This window comes from Dipodomys merriami, unplaced genomic scaffold (genome assembly GCF_024711535.1).
Source record: "Dipodomys merriami isolate MVZ:Mamm:240054 unplaced genomic scaffold, mDipMer1.0.p SCAF_78, whole genome shotgun sequence".
Lineage (NCBI taxonomy): Eukaryota > Metazoa > Chordata > Mammalia > Rodentia > Heteromyidae > Dipodomys > Dipodomys merriami.
Window position 1 is genome coordinate 1771856 of NW_027206379.1, and position 20347 is coordinate 1792202.

The 20347-nt window shown below is 46.8% G+C and overlaps 1 protein-coding gene across 2 annotated transcripts in view; it reads left to right on the plus strand.

Moving 5' to 3' along the window:
• The window catches only part of LOC138818658 (lysine-specific demethylase 2A-like), a 110637-nt gene extending 91210 nt beyond the window's left edge, over window positions 1–19427 (plus strand). For both annotated transcript variants that reach the window (XM_070009635.1, XM_070009634.1), the window contains 9 exons: window positions 1769–1852; window positions 3400–3669; window positions 4621–4752; window positions 7605–7694; window positions 10673–11385; window positions 13246–13409; window positions 13938–14096; window positions 15688–15903; window positions 16354–19427. In XM_070009635.1, the coding sequence (XP_069865736.1) occupies window positions 1769–1852; window positions 3400–3669; window positions 4621–4752; window positions 7605–7694; window positions 10673–11385; window positions 13246–13409; window positions 13938–14096; window positions 15688–15903; window positions 16354–16535 (2010 nt within the window). In that variant the 3' untranslated portion in view covers window positions 16536–19427. The remainder of the gene's footprint in view (window positions 1–1768; window positions 1853–3399; window positions 3670–4620; window positions 4753–7604; window positions 7695–10672; window positions 11386–13245; window positions 13410–13937; window positions 14097–15687; window positions 15904–16353) is intronic.
• The last annotated feature ends 920 nt before the right edge of the window (window positions 19428–20347 follow it).

Consider the following 20347-nt stretch of genomic DNA (forward strand, 5'->3'; position numbering starts at 1 on the left):
GAGTTCAAACCCCAGTATTGGCATTCAAACAACAACAAAAAGATTTGTCCCAAGTTGAAGATATAATTCACTAAAATGGCAGTTTCATATTGTAGTATTTTCTAAGTCATCAATTGATCAATTAAAGTCCTAAGAACTCTTGTGCCTAAGATTGTTCCTGCATAATTAAAAAGGCAAATAGCTGAATGTGTATGTATGTGTTTCTAACTAAAAGGGGGGTATAATTATTTCTGTAATCAGCCTTAGATCAGTGTTGAATCAATATATTAAGGTTCTGCTGTTGTCTTATTAACACAGTGCAGTATCAGCCAATCTTTCTTGGTTTGGTTGCTTTGTTGTTTTGATTTTTGGTGGTACTATCACAAGGCAAGTACTCTACCACTTAAGTGATGCTTCCAACCCTTAAGCTAGTCATCTTGATGTCCCTTTGCTAATATTGACAACATCACTAGCTGGCATAGAAAAGCAAAGAAACAATATAAAGTTTTACTGTTCTGTACAGAACTGCATAACAACACTTGCCACAATAGCTAGATGCTTTGATATGTTAGTGGGAACAAGCACATAATGTTAGAAGCAAAATTGAGTTGAAGTCTTGGGGCTGGAACTGTGGCTCAAGTGATAGAATGTCTGTGTAGCAAGGCTTTGAGTTCATTCCTCAATATTGCTTTTTAAAAAATCAGGGGGAAGGTGCCTGGAAAGGTGGCTTAGTGGTAGAGTGCTTGCCTTGTATGTATGAGGCCCTAGGTTCAATTCCTCAGCACCACAGAAGCAGAAAAAGCCGGAAGTAGCTCCATGGCTCACTCAAGTGGTAGAGCATTCACCTTGAGCTAAAGAGCTGAGGGACAGTGGCCAGGCCCAGAGTTCAAGCCTCATGAGCAACCAAAACAAAAACAAAAAGCAAAACAAGGCCAGGCACTGGTTGCTCTCACACCTCTGATCCTAGCTACTCAGGAGGCTGAGATCTGAGGATCATGGTTCAAAGCCAGCCCAGGTAGGAAAGTCCATGAGACTCTTACGTCCAGTTAACAACCAGAAAACTGAAATGGCACTGTGGCTCAAGTGGTAGTGGCTAGTCTTGAACTGAAGAGCTCAGGGACAGCGGCCAGGCCCAGAGTTCAAGCCCCGTGACCAACAAAACAAAAAAATAAAACACCATCAGCCGGGTGCCAGTGGCCTAGCTACTCAGGGGTCTGAGATCTGAGGATCATGGTTCAAAGCCAGCCCAGGCAAGAAAGTCCCTGAGACTCTTATTTCCAGTTAATCACAGAAAAGGTCAGAAGTGATGCTCAAATGGTACAGTGCCATCCTTGAGCAAAAGGAACACCCAGGATTGGTGAACGGATAAAAATTGAAATCTTGGGCTGGGAATGTAGCGAGTGCTTGCCAAGCATGCATGAAGCCCTGGGTTCGATTCCTCAGTACCACCTACAGAAAAAGCCAGAAGTGACATTGTGACTCTCAAGTGGTAGAGTGCTAGCCTTGAGCAAAAGAAGCTCAGGGACAGTGCCCAGGCCCTGAGTTCAAGGCCCAGGACTGCCAAAAAAAAAAAAAATTGAAGTCTTGATTGTACTATAGTAGCCTGCATTTTTTTCTTTTATCTTTGATTTACTTGCTTTGTAATGAATCTATGGAGGAAATTGCAGATAGTTGTCAGCCTGGTGTTCCCCTTGGTACTTGAGGGGATTGGGGTTGAGTCTGGATGTTGTTGGGAGGAATAGACTCTTTCACTGTCCTGCTTTTTCTTTCTCTTCTGTGCTACCCATAGATTTTGCTGGAGGAGCTTGCCAACAGTGACCCCAAGTTAGCCCTGACTGGAGTTCCTATAGTACAGTGGCCAAAAAGGGATAAGGTAAGAAATTCTTCTGCTTGATCTCCAGACTGTTTTGCCAGCTTATCATTACCATTCCCAGAACAAAAGGACAACTAGAGTACATACTAACAGAAGATCATTACTCAGTTCCGTCCTGACTCTTAAGTCAGAGCAACTGGCTATCTTTGGAGGTGACTTTCTTTTTTTGTTGTTGTTGGTCGTGGGGCTTGAACTCTGGGCCTGGGCGCTGTCCCTTAGCTCTTCAGCTCAAGGCGAGTGCTCTACCACTTGAGCTACAGCGCCACTTCCGGTTTTCTGGTGGTTTATTGGAGATAGGAGTCTCACGGTCTCTCCTGCCCAGGCTGGCTTTGAACCGCTATCCTCAGACCTCAGCCTCCTGAGTAACTAGGATTACAGGCGTGAGCCACCAGCGCCCGGCTTGGAGGTGACTTTCTTAACAGGACTATCACACTGGGAGGCAGGAGACCAGTTTATTGTTGTCACCTTGTTCTTAAGATTCCACTTAATTGAGACTTTTCTGTGTGGAACTGAGAACTGTTTTCAGCTACTAAATTGTTGGTTATGAATTTTCTTGCCTGTTTAGTTTATGTCATCTATACTATTTTACCATATTTTTCCATGTTGTCCTGATTGGTGCACTCAATGGTACTTTTCTGAGTTTAACCATGCTTTTGGTAGATAAATTAGTCTTCTCCTTAATTTTAGTTTCCTAGTTGAAATTTGCAAAGCCATCTAATTCCAGGAGTGTTGAGGCAGAATGGAGTTGAATGATGTCTTTTAAAGAACCTCCTCCCCCTTCCCAGGTGTAGGAGTCCCACTTGGCCACGTGGGACTGCCTCAAAACAAGTCAGTCATTTTTGGCTGTTGAGTATTTTGTGTCAGAAAGTGTTAAGGAATGGTGGGAAATTAAAGAAGCAGAAGATATGGTCCTTGTCCTTGAAAAGGTCACTAGCAAGGTAAATACAAGTACTACATTATAATAAATATATCTGAGAGGTATATTCTACATTAAAAAGTTATTGGATATTTGCTGTGTACCAACCAGGTCCTGTGCCGCAATTTGGAGTGATAAAGAAATGAAGAGACCAGTTTCACTGTCCAGTACTTTAGGAGTGGATTCTAAATAGTCAGTATAAGGAAATATTGGAGCACCAGCTCCTGGACTAACTTCAGTATCTGACATTACCCCCAGCAAGCTTCAGGGAGGGTCAGATCTTACAACTCTATAAAATGAAAAGGATATGGCAGACGTAGGTAGGCCCATAGGCTAGGACAAGGGCTGGCATATTTTTCTGTGAAGGTTGCCTTGGTAAATATTCTAGGTTTGGACTCTATACAGCCACAACTTCTCAGATCTACCATAGCATGGAAAGCAGCCATAGACAATACATAAACAAATAAGCATGGCCATGTTCCAATAAAATTTATTTATGAATACAAGTAGTGATTTGCTCACAGGCCAGAGTTTGCTGAATCCTGGGTTAGGTGCACTACCATGTAATCTTCTGTCCTCTCCAGTCTTAAAGCAACCTGATATGGTTGACCTCACTGCTTTCTTTTTCCAGCTTAAATTCCCCACTAGGCCAAAGGTGCGGGTTCCTACCATCCCCATCACTAAACCTCACACCATGAAGCCAGCTCCACGGTTAACACCTGTGAGACCTGCAGCTGCCTCTCCCATTGTGTCAGGAGCCAGGCGGAGAAGAGTGCGCTGTCGGAAATGCAAAGCCTGTGTGCAGGGGGAATGTGGGGTTTGCCACTACTGCAGGGACATGAAGAAGTTTGGGGGGCCTGGACGCATGAAGCAGTCCTGTGTCCTTCGACAGTGCTTAGCAGTAAGTAATATTCTGGCTAAAGACTTGCGGGGAGGGGGTGCCCTGGTACTGGGGGACTGGAATACAGTTGGGAGAGTACAATTGCAGAGTTAAGAAGGAGTTATGCTTTGGCTTTCTTCATTTTGTCCCCCTCTTTCTGAGTTCAGAAAGGTACCATGTAGTGAAAATAATTAGCATTTTGGGCTTCCTCACCTAATTTTCAAACAAAAACCAGCATTTAAAGAGAAAGTCACTGCCTTCTGTACCCTAGTGGACCAGGAGAGGCTTGTGAGACTAAGGACAAGCCAATAAATAGTCCAAGAACGAGTGAAATTATTTATTTATTTTTCTTGGTCATGGGGCCTGAACCCTGGGCCTGGGCGTTGTCCCTCAGCTCTTCAGCTTAAGGCTAACGCTCTACCACTTGAGCCACAGCACCACGCCCGGCTTTTTTCTGCTTATGTGGTGCTGAGGAATTGAACCCAGGGCCTCATGCATGCGAAGCAAGCACTCTACCACTGAGCCACCTTCCCAGCCAAGTGAAATAATTTGATTGGTCTTTTGGTCTCTAGTGAGTCCTCTATCTTATTCCCTAGTTTTCTACCAAAACCTCTCCTCTCAGGCTGGGAAGGTGGCTCAGTGGTAGAGCGCTTGCCTTGCATGCCAGGGGTTCAATTCCTCAGCACCACATAAGCAAAAAGAAAAAAGCCGGAAGTGGAGCTGTGGCTCAAGTGGTAGAGCCCTAGCCTTGAGCTGAAGAGCTGAGGGACAGCGCCCAGGCCCAGAGTTCAGGCCCCATGACCGGACCCAAAAAAAAAAAACAAAAAAAAAACCTCTCCTCTCTACACTGTCTCCATGCTCCTCACATGTTTGTAATAGAGTTAGAGCAACCAAGTTTCCCATCTTCAGTTAAAGGGAAGCAGAAGTAAGAAAGATCTATCCTGATTTTTTTGTTTCTTTGTCCTTTTATAGCCCAGATTGCCTCACTCAGTCACATGTTCCCTGTGCGGAGAGGTAGATCAAAATGAAGAGACACAGGACTTTGAGAAAAAACTTATGGAATGCTGTATCTGCAATGAGATCGTCCATCCCGGCTGCCTACAGGTGAGGAGAGGCCTAAAAGCTCCTGAAGTCTCAGCTGGTAGTAACAGGAGGATGGGACACTGCCATGAGAGGCTGCCACCATCCCCACTTGGGCCCTCGTCTCTGAGGTCACTTAGCAGAGTGATCTAACATTAGCCCTTTAATTCACATATCTACTGTCAGGCTCTGTGCTAGACCTTGAAGTTGATAAAACAATATGAAATACAAAATAAATCTGTTCCTAGCCTCGTGGAACTTATAGTCTACCCTGGATATTGTGTTTGGAATTCTTAGGCCATTGTGAAACTGCAGGTTCTTATTTAAGGATGTCTTTGCTATATGTCTCAGTGTTTCTCTGGACACTGATTCCCATAGGAAGTGAGAATAATATTTTTAACTGTCTATATCAGGCTTAGGACACAACTGAGCTATTAAAAAGTAGTTAGCTGGGTGCCAGTAGCTCATGCCTGTAATCCCAGCTACTCGGAGGCTGAGATCTGAATTCAAAGCCAAACCCTAGGAAGGAAAGTTTGTGAGACTCTTATCTCCAATTAACCACTCAGAAAACCGGAAGTGGCGCTGTGGCTCAAGTGGTTGAGCACTCACCTTGCGCTGAAGAGGTCAGAGACAGAGCCCAGGCTGTCAAAAAAAATAAAAAAAAAGAAAAGAAAAAAAAAAAAGTAAGGATGCAGGCATGATGGCACACACCTTTCTATCTATAATCCCAACAGAACTCACCTTCAGACTTGAGTCTACTGATCTAGCATAGGTCCTGTGTTCCTAAAGCTCCCAGATGATCCTGATGTATAGTCAGAACAGAATACCACTAGGCTGTGTGTGTGTGTGTGTGTGTGTGTGTGTGTGTGTGTGTGTGTGTGTGTGTGTGTGTGTGTGTGTGTGTGTGTGTGTGTGTAAATGCACACACACACACATATATTGGTACTGGGGCTTGAGTTCAGGGTCCAGCACTGTCCCTTAGCTTTTTCACTCAAGGCTAGTGCTCTACCACTTGAGCCACAGCTCTACTTCTAGCTTTGTGCTGGTTAATTGGAGATAAGATTATCATGGACTTTACTACCCAGGCTGGCTTCCAACTGTTATCCTCAGATCTCAGCCTTCTGGGTAGCTAAGATTACAGGTGTGAGCCACTGTCACCCCACTGAAAACCAACCATTTTACATGCATTTTTCTTCTTAATCTTTAAGACAATCCTGTGAAATTGGTCTGCAATATAGAGGTGGCTTGCATGGTGGTATCTGCCTTTGTAGTCTAGTTATTTGGGAGGCTAAGGGATATCACTTTAGCCTATAAGTTTGAGGTCATTTTGGGCAATGTAGTGAGACCCCAGTCTCAAAAAAAGTATGTAGTTACTAGTTACATATTTTACTTTGCCAGAAACTATCAGCTGTTAGGACTAACACCTGTCTGACAGTGGTATTAGACTGTCATTTGTGAGAAGCAGCCCAATTTCAAAAGATTAAAATGTGGGCTGGGAATATGGCTTAGTGGTAGAGTGCTTACCTAGCATGCATGCATGAAGCCCTGGGTTCAATTCCTCAGTATCACATAAACAGAAAAAGCCGAAAGTGGTGCTGTGGCTCAAGTGGTAGAGCTGTTTGTTTGTTTATTGCCAGTCCTGGGGTTTGAACTCAGGGTGTAGGCACTGTCTCTGAGCTTCTTTTGTTCAAGGCTGGAGCCACAACACCACTACTGGCTTTTTCTATTATGTGGAGTATGTGTACTGAGGAGTCAAACCCAAAGCTTCATGCATGCTAAGCAAGTACTCTACCACTAAGCCACATTCCCAGCTCAAAATTTATTTTTTTAATGACATATTTTCAGCTGGACTGCATAAATAAAATCCCAGGAGGTTGAGATCTGTAAGACTGCAGTTTGAGGCCAGCCCCAACAGAAGAATTTACTAGACTCCTTTTTTTTTTTTTACTTTTTTTTTTTTTTTTTTTTGGTCCGGTCGTGGGGCCTGTACTCTGGGCCTGGGCGCTGTCCCTCAGCTCTTCAGCTCTTGAGCCACAGCGCCACTTACGGCTTTTTTTTCTTTTTGCTTATGTGGTTCTGGGGAATCGAACCTAGGGCCTCATGCATGCAAGGCAAGTGCTCTACCACTAAGCCACCTTCCCAGCCCCTTTTTTTTTAACATTTTTAACCAACAAAAAGCAGGGCTGGAGCCATAGCTCAGAGTAATATAGCATCAGTGTAGCAAGCAGAAGGCTCTGTAGTTTAAAACAGAGAATCACATAGGATAGATGTATAGATAGATAGGTTTCTGAGAATGTAGGTGCTGACTACTTATTACAAAGCATTTAGTAAATGCCAACCACCTTTCTAAACACTTTATATAATACATGATTTGATTCTTACCACAACCTTATAATATGGTATGTGTCATATCCCAAACAGTTGAGCTGGTACATTGTTACACGTATCCCCGTTGTACAGTTGAGAACATTGAGTTACGAGACTGGATCCTTAGTCACTGATGTCAAATAGTCATAAATATGACTGGCCATTAAGATCAGATCTGAAGCCACTGGTATAGACCCCCCAGGAGAATCTGTCAGGAGAGAAGACCACAGATTGACAAAGACCTGTGGAAGTCTCTCCATGGAGCCTAATTTTAGTCAAATAGCCAGGAGTGAAGATTGCCGAGAGTGGTCAGTTACTTAGTGTCTGGGAATGGGTCTTAATGGTTGTTTGGAGCTAATTAGCTCTCACTTTGTCCTCCTTTGGGAACCAAAATGGTATCTATTCCAATTCTTTTCCACCTTGTGTTGCTGTGTGGTAAAGGCAGAAGAGAAGAGACTGAATTTTGTGTGTGTGTGTGTTTAAAAAAAAAAATCCCTGTCTTCCTATAGATGGATGGAGAAGGGTTGCTTAACGAGGAATTGCCAAATTGCTGGGAGTGTCCAAAGTGTTACCAGGAAGACAGCTCAGAGAAATCCCAGGTAAAGGACTATATCCATACTACCTTTGTGACAGGAAAGTAAATGTCAGGTCTGGGAAATTGCTGCCTGTAATACAGGCAAATTATTTTTTATTTGTTTGATTTCCCTCCCCCCTTGGTTTTATTGTTGTTGTTTGGGGAGGTTTTGTTTTTGTTGTCTGTGAGCATGTTTGTTTGTTTACATATTTATTGTCTGCTGTGGGGCTTGAACTCAGGGTCTGGGCTCTCTCCCTGAGAGAGCCTCAGAGAGCCTCTTTGTGCTCAAGGCTAGTGCTCTACCACTAGAGCCACAGCACCACTTCCTGTTTTTGAGTGGTTCATTGGAGATAAGAGTCTCTTCATAGGTACTTTCTGCCAGAGCCAGCTTTAAACCACAATCCTCAGATCTCAGCCTGAGTTCCTGGGGTTTTTTATTTTTTTGTCGGTCGTGGGTCTGAATTCGGACTGGGCACTGTCCCTCAGCTCTTCAGCTCAAGGAGAGCCCCCTACCACTTGAGCCACAGTGCCACTTCCAGTTTTCTGAGTGATTTATTGGAGATAAGAGTCTCACAGAGTTTTTTGCCCCGGCTGGTTTTGAACCGTGATCCTCAGATCTCAGCCTCCTGAGTAGGATTACAGGCGTGAGCCACTGATACCTGGCTGGGAGTTTCTAGATTTTGCTTTTTATATAACAAAATGTTGAACTTGGGGTCCACAAATGCTGGAAGTCCTTGCTATATGTTCTGTGGCCCTAGAGAGGACGGAACCTCCTTTAGGCTGTTGGGAAGGAAAATTAGGTAATATGCAGTTCTCTCTTGAGGAGTGTAACTGGAGGAGAGGCTGTAACAGGCTGCTGGTGTTTTCCAGAATGTGTGCTAGAGATTCCAGTTAAGCCAGTTCACATTTTTGTCATCTTCACCTTTTTTGGCTTCACAAAAGACCTGCCTATTCCATGGGCTCCAATGTGCAACACAAAGACAATCCCGCCCCCAGGGGAGGTAGGGACTGGCTCTGTGACCTTGGTCAAGGTAAACTAATTTTGTTGGTCTAAGTCCAGTAATGACAGTGGGCCAAAATGACGGGTTGCTGACAAAGGCTAGATAAGATCTGCTGAGAGCATTTAAAAGAGGTGGCCACTCTAGTGTCTGTACAAGTGGGGAAATAGATATAGGAGAATATCCTTATCTTCTCTAACTCTGGGCTTTGCGCTGTCCCTCAGCTCTTCAGCTCTAGGCTAGCATTCTACCACTTGAGCCTCAGCACCACTTCCCGTTTTCTGAGTGGTTTATTGGAGATAAGAGTCTCACGGACTTTCCTGCCCAGGCTGGCTTTGAACCTCAATCCTCAGATCTCAGCTTTCTGAGTAGCTAGGATTACAGGCACGAGCCACCGGTGCCCTGCGAATGCACTTATTTTATTTTTTCTACTTAGGAACTGAGTTAGTGAAAAGTTTTAGTCTCCCTAGCTACTCAGGAGGCTGAGATCTGAGGATCGAGGTTCAAAGCCAGCTAAGCCAGCCCGGGCAGGAAAAGTCTGTGAGACTCTTATGTCCAATAAACCACTCAGAAAACTGGAAGTAGCACTGTGGCTCTAATGGTGGAACGCTTGCCTTAAGCTGAAGAGCTGAGGGACAGCGCCCAGGCCCAGAGCTCCAAGACCAAACAAAAAAAAAAAAGTTGGGTACTGGTAATTCATGACTATAATCCTAGCTACTCAGCAGGCTAAGATCTGAGGATCACAGTTCAAAACCAGCTGAGGCAGGCTTTAAGACTCTAATCTTCAATAAACTACTCAAAAACCAGAAGTGAAACTGTGGCTCAAATGAAAGATGCTAGCCTTGAGCACAAAAAAGCTCAGGGACAGTGTCTAGGCCCTGAGTTCGTCTAACATTAGACATAGACATATCATTTGGGTGAAAGAGCAAAATTAGGCTGGGCACTGGTAGCTCATAATCCTAGCTACTGAGATCTGAGGCTCTCAGTTCAAAGCCATCCCTGGCAGGAAAGTCTGTGAGACTCTTATCTCTGAATAACTACCAAAAGGCTGGAAGTGCAGCTCAAGTGGTAGAGCACTAGCCTTGACTAAAGGAGCTCAGGGATAGTGCCAGGTCCTAAGGTCAAGCCCCAGGACCAGCAAAAATATGGGGGTGGGGGAGGCACAAAATTAAGAGACTAGAGCCAGGTGCTGGTGGCTCTTGCCCATAATCCTAAGCTACTCAGGAGTTAGATCTGAGGATTGTGGTGAGACTCTTTCTCCAATTAACCACCAGAAAACTGGAAGTGATGCTCTGGCTCCGAAGTGGTAAAGTGCTAGCCTTGAGAGGATAAAGTTCAGGGACAGTGCCCAGGCTGAACTCTGGGCCTGGGCGCTGTCTCTCAGCTCTTCAGCTCAAGGCTAGCGCTCTACCACTTGAGCCACAGTGCACTTCCAGCTTTTTCTGTTTATGTGGTGCTGAGGAATTGAACCCAGGGCCTCATGCATGCAAGGCAAGCACTCTACCACTGAGCCACCTCCCCTACCCACCCCCTTTTTAAAAAAAAAACAACTTGAACTCGCCTCAGCCTTCTTGGGTTCTGGGATTATAGGTGTGCACTTAGCCAGGCGTTGATCTTCTTTAAAGTCTGGGAATGGGAATCTCAGAAATGAAACCCTTTAGGGCCCACGTAGTGCTGTGTTCTCCAGATGGTGACTTGGCTAAGGCCACCCAGGCACCCGGAGAGGACCAGAGTTTAGTTTTTTAGCTTGGCTCCAGGGTATAGAATCAAGTAGCTCATATTTTGGATTCACTTCTATACGTGGACACAAACTTTTTTGTCACAGGTAGGTTTCTAATTTCTGATTTTTGCTCCATAAGTAGGATTCTCTTGACACAGACACGAGCTCTGAGAAGATGGTCCTTTCTGGCAACAGTAACCTATCTTCTCTCAGGCTGACCCTGTCCCTTTAGAACATTTGGGGAAAAGGAAGCACTGATGTAGCTTTTCTGGGTGTGTTTTGTAGAAGCGGAAAATGGAAGAAACCGACGAAGAAGCTGTGCAAGCCAAAGTCCTACGGCCCCTGCGGAGCTGCGAGGAGCCTCTCACTCCCCCCCCTCACTCCCCCACTTCCATGCTGCAGCTTATCCACGACCCCGTTTCCCCCAGGGGTATGGTGACTCGGTCATCTCCTGGGGCTGGCCCCAGCGACCACCACAGTGCCAGCCGAGATGAGCGCTTCAAACGGCGGCAGTTGCTGCGGCTGCAGGCCACAGAGCGCACCATGGTACGGGAAAAGGAGAACAATCCCAGCGGCAAAAAGGAGCTGTCTGAAGTTGAAAAGGCCAAGATCCGGGGATCGTACCTCACTGTCACGCTACAGAGGCCCACCAAAGAGCTCCACGGGACATCCATTGTGCCCAAGCTGCAGGCCATCACGGCCTCCTCTGCCAACCTTCGCCATTCCCCCCGTGTGCTAGTGCAGCACTGCCCAGCCCGAACGCCCCAGCGTGGGGATGAGGAGGGACTGGGGGGAGAGGAGGAAGAGGAGGAGGAGGAGGAGGAGGAAGATGACAGTGCAGAGGAGGGGGGTGCAGCCAGGCTGAATGGCCGGGGCAATTGGGCTCAGGATGGAGACGAAAGCTGGATGCAGCGGGAGGTCTGGATGTCTGTCTTCCGCTACCTCAGCCGCAGAGAACTTTGTGAATGTATGCGAGTGTGCAAGACGTGGTATAAATGGTGAGCAGGGATACACGGGGTCAGATGTAGGGGCATGGGAATAGGTTTCAGGGCTTCCATATGAGAGTGGCATGTACCTTGGCATCTGAAGGCTTGTGGGTTCCTCCTGTAAGGAGCAAAGGGGCCCAGCCTGGGTCTTATTAAAGATGTAGTCCATCATGGCTGAAGATGCCATTAGGGGAATTGGGGCCTTCGCCTCCTTTCCCTGCTGTATGCTTCTCCAGCACTGCTGGAAGGAGGGCAACTGATTTGGAGGGTGGGTTTGTGCAATTCCTGCTAAAATTTCAGGCTCTTGCCGGCCTGAAACTTCCCCCTTACCTCAACATCTCACAAACTCATTGGGAGCCTAGGACACCCACCCAAGATGGTGGGCATGCTTTCCAAATGAATTTGAAGATGTTCATAATTCTCCACAACTGTAATTCTCATCCTCCAAAATCTGAATCCAAATTCCTTTGTCCAGCGGGGTCCAGTTGTGAAGCGTCTGGGGACTTAATTGTCCTTGATGAATCCAACCATTTTCTTCTCAAGTTGAACAGATGCTTGTTAAGGAAATCCCTGGGGAATGTTCTCTTGGGTAACTTACAAGAAATGCTACTGAAGAGGCTGGGATGTAAGGATCGGGGTTCAAAGCCAGCCTGGGCAGGAAAGTCTGTGAGACTCTTACCTCCAATTTAATTTACCAGCAAAAATACAGAAGCTGTGCTGTGGCTCAAGTGATAAAGCGCTAGCCTTGAGGGAAAAAAAATGCCCAGGGACAGTGCCCAGGCCCTGAGTTTAATCCCCAGGACCAGCACAGACAGAACAGAACAGAAATGCAGGTTTTCAGAGTCCATCCCAGACCTGCTGAATCCATCTCTGGGGCAGGCCTGGAGCATACTCTCCCACGCGCTCTTTTAAGGGATGCTGCTGTGTGCTCAAGTTGGAGAAGCTCTTCTACCATAGAAGTTTGATGTGCCATGGGTAAAATTTTGTTCAAACAATAAATAACCCTATTCTTTTGTCAGTAAGAGTTTATGTTCCAAATCAGAATTAATATGTAATTACCCCAATTCTTTTTTGATACAGTTTGTGGCCCTGTCTGCCTCTACCCCTTGTTTTTCAGGCCACCATCCATAAGACTTTCATTGTGTGCATGTCTCACTGTCTCCTGCCAAGCAGACTGAGCCAGGCTTGGGGGCAGGGACTATAAAATTCTAAGTGGAAGTTTGCTTGGTGCAATGCTGTCTGTAGCATGTGGATTTGTAGACTGCAGTGGAAAGGCAGGCCTCTCCTTTCAGTTCTGGCCTGGACTGACTAGAAAATGTGAAGCTACTGCTGAAGCAGAAACCTGAGGGTGGAAGAGGACTCTTCTAGGCCTGATAGAGAAGGCTCCTTTGGCCTGAGACAGTAATTGGCTACGGCAGAGTGCGTTGTGGAGATTCTGAATAGCACCCTGCATTTCTCTCAGCTATGAGTGACTGTCAGTGGAGAGAATGGAGCAAGCCAAGTAGCTTCAGGCAATAAAAAAGTCCAGAAATTTTAACATGTTCTCTCATACATCCTTCAGTAGGAGCCATGCCATTTTAATACAAATGAAGGGTTTATATGTATTGTTGCTGTGTGTCCCAAGTTCATTGGTCGTTATGTACTATTTAACATATGGGTTTGTGAAATGTACGCTTGTTATAAAGAATAGTTGATAAAGGCAGTTTTTTTACTATTCTGCAAGGGTGTGATCCTTCTATTCATGTAGGGGAACTTAGAATAACCTTCCGGATGAACTGCTTTTTCCAGAAGCCTTCCAGCAGCCTGTGATGGGAGCTCCACTGACAAGGGCTATTGAGTTATTAAGAGCTAGTTCTCTTCCCTCTGTCACAGGTGCTGCGACAAGAGACTTTGGACGAAAATTGACTTGAGTAGGTGTAAGGCCATCGTACCCCAGGCTCTCAGTGGTATCATCAAGAGACAGCCAGCTAGTCTCGACCTCAGTTGGACCAACATCTCCAAAAAGCAACTGACGTGGCTGGTCAATAGATTGCCAGGTAGGTGAGCTGCCAGCCCTGTCCTTCTACAACCCAAGAAGGTCCAGCTGGGAATGTTGCTGTTGGTGATAACATTGGCAATACCGTTTAGCATTGCTTTAGGACAGCTTGTGGCTATGGTCCTGTGTCATTGTTACCTTTTGCCTGGCACGAGATTTACCCAGGGCCACCTTAACTATCCATCTCTGAGGAGTCAGTAGATAACAAATAGGATTGGGTATTGCTGCCAGCTCTCGTAGGTTTCCATCATCAGTATAGCCACTGGAGAGATAACTTGAGTCAGATGTTGCCTGGAGTGTTCCCTTGTAAGTCCTTGTGCATTTTGAGGTCTCAGAGAGAAAGCCAAGCAATCAGTCTACCACCAGAGCAGAAGTAATAGAGTACCATAGAAATCTTTAGACTTGACTAGGGCATAATCTATCTCTCCTTAGACTGGAAACCTGTTCATTTTACTCAGATCAGCTGGTTATTGAGGCTCTCAATGTGCTCTTAAGCAGTGTGTTGCATGTCTCTTTCTGTTGCTTGCAGGACTGAAAGACCTCCTCCTAGCTGGCTGCTCTTGGTCTGCTGTCTCTGCCCTCAGCACTTCCAGCTGCCCCCTTCTCAGGACCCTTGATCTTCGGTGGGCAGTAGGAATTAAGGACCCTCAAATTCGAGATTTGCTGGCTCCACCAGCTGATAAACCAGGTATGCTCTGGGCCTGGCTTCTGTGTGCTTATCTTGAAAGGTACCTTTGTCTTTCAACAGAACTCCTTGACTCCAAGGTAATCTTAGAATGAAGCTACGGGAGGAGGGAAGAGTGCAAGATGAAGATAAGAGTAAAGGGCCTTGCACAACTGTAACTTATTTACAAGTAGATAATTGCTACAAAGGAAGAAGCCCCTTCTGTGGGTCACTGGAGTTTGAAGCCCAGAGAATCTAAGCCTAAGGAAGTCTCACAAGGCTGGTTCAGGTGGAACACTGAATGACTGCCTAGAAAATCATGGGAGTGTGGGAAGGAAAGGAGCATTCTGCATATAGCCATGTAAATGAGGCATAATCTGGCATTGCAAAGAAAGCAAACTCCTCTTGTTTTCTAGAAACTGTCCCTAGACATTGCTCACTCCCCGAAGCAGAGTTGGGTGTGGGCAATTCAGCCTCATCTCATCAAGATGGCCGGGCCAACACGTGCTGCCTGGGGCTTTGGAGCTGGATTATAGAAGAATTTTGGAATCTTTAAAAGTTATCATTTCCTACTTGGAGAGCTGGAAATGTTTCTCTCCTCTTCTTTCTCTACTTTAACCTGGCTCTTGAGCCATCTAGCTAGCTGGAACCTGCTGTTTCCTTTTTCTTTGCTTTGTCACTTTAAAGAAAAAGTTGGGGGGCTGGGAAGGTGGCTTAGTGGTAGAGTGCTTGCCTAGCATGCATGAAGCCCTGGGTTTGATTCCTCAGTACCACATACACAGAAAAAAATAGAAGTGGTGCTGTGTCTCAAGTGGTAGAGTGCTAGCCTTAAGCAAAAGAAATTCAGGGACAGTGCCCAGGCCCTGAGTTCAAGCCCCAGGACTGGCAAAAAAAAAAAAAAGGTTGGGCACCCAGTAATCCTAGCTGTTCAGGAGGCTGAGATCTGAAAATCACGGTTCAAAGCCAGCCTGGGCAAGATAGTCCATGAGACTTTTTTTTTTTTTTTTTTTTTTGGCCAGGGCCTGGGCACTGTCCCTGAGGGGCTTCTTTTTGCTCAAGGCTAGCACTCTACTACCACTTCTGGAATTTTCTGGTTATGTGGTACTTAAGGAATCAAACCCAGGGCATCATGCATGCTAGGCAAGCACTCTACCACTAAGCCACATTACCAGCCCCTCCATGAGACTCATATCTCCAATTAACTACCCCAAACCGGGAAGTGGAGCTGTGGCTTAAGTGGTAGAGCAGTAGCCTCAAGTGGAAAAGCTAAGGACAGTACCCATGCCTTGAGTTCAAGCTCCAGTGCTAGCACAATAAAGCAATAAATAAAAATTTTAAGTTTTGAGCCAGGTGCCAGTGGCTCATACCTATAATCCTAGCTGCTCAGGAGACTGAGAATTGAGGATCACTGCTTGAAGCCAGCCTGGGCAGGAAAGTCCTTGAGACTTACCTCCAATAAAGCACCAAAAAAGCCAGAAGTGGAGCTGTGACAAAAGTGGTAGAGCACCAGCCTTGTACAAAAATGCTCAGGAACAATGCCTAGGCCCTGAGTTCAAGTCCCAGAACTGTCACCAAAAAGGAAATTTTATTGTAAGTTCTTTGCTTGCCCATGCAGGTCAGGACAATCGCAGCAAGCTTCGGAACATGACTGACTTCCGGCTGGCAGGACTTGACATCACGGATGCCACACTTCGGCTCATCATTCGCCACATGCCCCTCCTGTCTCGACTCGACCTTAGTCATTGCAGCCACCTTACAGATCAGTCCTCCAACCTACTCACCGCTGTCGGGTCTTCCACGCGTTACTCCCTCACTGAGCTCAATATGGCAGGTAGGCTGCTACCTTTGTTCATGCTAAGTGTGCCCCTGCTTCCTGGAGACCCAGCTGGGTGTTCTTGGAACTTGACCAGTAAACAGAATGATTTGCAGTCAGTTGACTGAACCATGTTAGTTCACTTCTTCACATCAACACAAGAAAGGCTTTCCTTCTTTTTTAACTGATGGAGACTGAGGTATGGAGGAGTTAAGTAAGGTGCTCTGTGCAGGGCCACCATCAACCTGCACCCTCGAGCCTGCCAACCCTGGTGGGACTGCAAAGAAGGCAGCAGGAGGCCTTCAGAGGCCGCAGTGCTTGCTGCCAGCACTTCTGCTCTTTGAAAGAGGATCTTTCAAGACTGACAAAGCCTTCATCACGTTAGAGAGGGATATGGGAACTGAATGGCAAGAAGGAATCTGGGGCTGTGTGTTTGTGACTTGATTCTCTTGCTCATTTTGCCCACAGGTTGCAATAAATTGACAGACCAGACCCTGATCTACCTACGGCGCATAGCCAATGTCACCTTGATTGACCTTCGAGGATGCAAGCAGATCACTCGAAAAGCCTGCGAGCACTTCATCTCAGACTTGTCCATCAACAGCCTGTACTGCCTGTCTGACGAGAAGCTGATACAGAAAATCAGCTAAGACACACCCAGCCTGGACTCATCAGGAAACCAATCTTCCCCTGCCTTCCCACTGAGGAGAGTCTTTCCCTGATCCTGCATAGGCTCCAGGCCAGCGGCACACTCCCTCTCTGCTCTCCTGCCCTGAGCCCTGCTCGCTCGCATAGGCGGGGCAGAGAGAGTGGTGGATGCCAGGCTTGCCTGCCTGCTCCTCTCCCTCCCAAGGAAAAAGGAACAGCAGTTGATCCAAGAGGAAAGCACGGGCAGTGCCGTCAGGAGGCCAGGCTTTCAGTTTGGGATGTTTGTGCGACTTTCACTTGTACCAGGCCCACGACCCACTTTCCCACCTGTGGTCCCCAGCAGTGCCTGGTTCTGTGCAAACTCTAGGGAAGAAAGTGCCCTGTCCTCGTGGCCAGGTTCTCCTCGCGGTGTCCAGTGCGTGTCTCCTCCATCTCACTGTCCCGGCTTCTGCAGGAGGGGCCAGCAGCCCCAGGATGCCAGGCCCGGCAGGTCCCACTGGTGCTGTGATAACTGAAGCCTCGCACCAATGTCTATACGCTCGTCCTCATTTCCTGTCCCTGAGCTTGATGCTGTCTAGCACTAGTAGCACCCGTGCTCATTCACACGTGGCTCCCTGCGACCCACCTGCCCCACCCAGCTTTCCCACCAGTCTCTGTGAGGTCCTTGTTGCACTTATTGGGGTTGAAGCTCTTCAGAGGAGCATGGAACTGTACCCCGAGGGACACCCCCATCTCATTGCTACCCAGACAGATTCTGAGACAGGCACCATCTCTTCGTCCCCCTCTCTTGCCTCCCACTCACTGCCCTTTTCCACGTGTCCTCGTCCCCACCTGAATTGGGTTTTCCCAGGATGCATGTCCCCAGAGGGAGCAGCCTGTTCCCCGGGTGAGGGGAGCAGACGAGTGGCCGAGTCTCCCTCTGCCTCTAGACCAGGCTTTTCTGGGCCTCTGGTTTAGTGTAGCCCTGAGCTCAGGTCTGTGCATTGCCTCGCGGCTCACGGACCTGATGCCTTTTGAGGGGAGGAGAGGGGTCTTGCTTGGAAGCCAGTCACCCACCCTCTGCCCGCAGATGTGGAAAGGGGGTGTGCATGTGCCTCTGTGTGTGTGTGTGTGTGTGTGTGAGTGAGTGGCTGAGTGTGCTGCGCGCGTGTGTGTACAGGAGAGGGGAGCATGGAATTCCCACTCCACCACCCTTCGTCAAGCCCCATCAGCTGCCCTCTTTTACTTTGCATTGAACGGCCTGTCCAAAGATCCTCTCTCTAGGGCAGCAGAGAGCTTTTTGCACTTTAAAAAGAGAAGGAGAAGAAAGGTCGGAATTTGTTTTGGGTCAATATTTAAATGTGTGAGGAGATGCTCAGTAGCAGCAGCCAGTGGCAAGTGTATATGATAGATGCAAATTTGCACTCTGCTCCCCATCTGTAGGAGATTGATAGCACAACCTTGCCCCACCCCTTCCCCTCCTCTTTCCTGTAGCCCAGGCACGGGCTTTCCTCCCAAACCCTATTCTGAGGGGACAGAGCCCCAGCACCAGGGGTCTGAAGTGTGAGCCACCTGAGGAGAGATGCCGACTGCACCCTTGCCACTGCCAAAGCAATAGAAGCAGAGAGGTTCCCTCTTTGTCACCTAGCCCAGCTTTGATCCTGGCATTAAGCCACCATTTTAGGGAAAACTGGGTCTGGTAGGGGTAGCATTGTGTCTGTTTCTTCCAATCTGCTGATTCTCTTGGCTGCACCTTAAAAACAGCAGCAGCTTGCTCCCGTGACCCTTCGCCCCTTCCATTGGTCTCCAGGCCCTAGCATTCTGGGGCCAAAACCTTGAGGAAATTCCAGTGACTTATTCCAGAGTGCCTCAGTTAGGGGAACTTCTCTGTAAAGAACCCTGGGTATTGAGCAGAAACCTTAGTATTGTCAATGACCTATATGACCGGACGCTTCCTCCCCTCGCCCTCCCCTTTTTGGTTGCTCCTGTGGAAAATACTGAAAAAGATTACTAAGTTTTGTTGTCTTTTCATAAAGGAGGGGAGCAGGCGAGGCCCCTTCAGAGCAGGGATTGCGCCGGGACAGTGCCTCTGACTTTGGGACATTTCACCCGCAGAAATTTCCAAACTGATGGTTTGTTTTGGGTTTTGTTTTTGTTTGTTGATTGGTTGGTTTGGAAAAAAACAAAAAACAAGCATTTGTACCGTGCACGTAAATTGGTCAGCCGTAAGGGAGCCCAGGATGGTGGCAGACGGACCGACACCTTTGCTGGCTTTTCCCTTTCTTTGGGACTGTGAGGGACGAATGCTTTTAAGAGGTGAGGGTGGGCCCGTGGGGAAGAGAGGACATCTCTGGGAACAGGGGAGCTGGGGAGTTCCGTCGTATTCCTGCATCTACTCTTAGCTGCAGCCGTGCCGAAGAGCCTGCCCTCAGACTGTAGGGCCTGACCTCTGCCTCCATCTTTCCATGTACCGGGGCAAAAAACCACAAAGGAAAGGAAGAAAATTTATATATATATATACATATATATAAATAATATAAAATCACTTGGTGATTAAAAAAACTGCTCCATAAATAAAACTCCTAAAGTCACTATGTTTAAAGGGTTTGGTTGTGTTTTTTGTTTTTCGGGAAAAATATTGTAAATATATATTTTTTTGTTGCTGATTTAGAGTCAATCTCCAATGTTGTGCTAAAATTTTTAAATTAAATGTAAGCATTAAGGGGATGAATCTTACTATCTCAACACATTACGGTTATTTTGGGCCAGGGGATGGAGGGAAGCTAGTTGGACTTTGTTTTGTTTTCTAAAAGTTCTCCACTTTGGGATTTAGAAAGAGTAAGAATGTCTTTCCTCTGACACATAGGAATGGGAGATATTTGTGTAATAAAATTTTTAAAAGACAAAAAAAGAAATAGCCTCCAATGGGAAATATTTTGATTTGGGTTTTTGTTTTGTTTTTGTTTTTAAATAAAAAGACTTTAAAAACAAAAACTAACCTTTTTCTGCTTTGGCGTGTGTGTCTGTGAGAATGAGTCTGGTCGCACAGGCTGAGGCTGGTGCTGGTGGCCGTGGCCAGGGTGCCACCGCTGGGCGGCAGCGCTGTGCCCACGTCTACGACTCGCTCCTTACTAGCTTTTTGTTGTTTCAGTGACAACAACAACAACAACAAAAAAAAAGCTTAAAGCAACACTTCTAGAGATACTTGCTTCATCAAGGTGAACTTTTTTTTAAATGTTCAATCTCTCCCAAAGCAAAAGAAGTAAAAGGATGGTACTTAGAAGAGGCCTAGGTACCTGATGTCCACCCCTGCCAGGCAACAGGATGAAGCTGCAGGAAGCCCTCCCCCAGGCAGTGCCTGAAGTTGCCAAGCAGAGCAGCTGTGATTGGCATTTTCTCCACTTCATCCCTATGGCTGGCATTTCCTGTCTGGCAGGTGGAGAACAAGCTTTCAACCTCTAAACAAAGACCAGACACCGGCACCCCTTTGTGTGTCTCAGGAAAGTTGAGCTGGAAACCTGGAAGGGCCTGAGCAAGCATTGGTCACACTGCCTTGTTTGAGTTCCTCTCGGCTTCTGCTGTGCATCCTAGAAACTGACAAGACATTGAGTCCATGATGACCTGATAGGATGTTGATCTCCATGATGGATGTGGTTAACAGAAGGCAGAAAGCATCAATTTTGCCTCTTGGGTATCTTGTGCCTCTTGGTATCCTCATCCCTGCAACCCTACGTGGAAGCCACAGTCCTAAGCAATCTGGCAGCCTGCAGTCCAACCCTATTTCCATGTTGACAACCAGAACATGCCTAAAATCCTGGCTCTTCAGGAAGCTGAG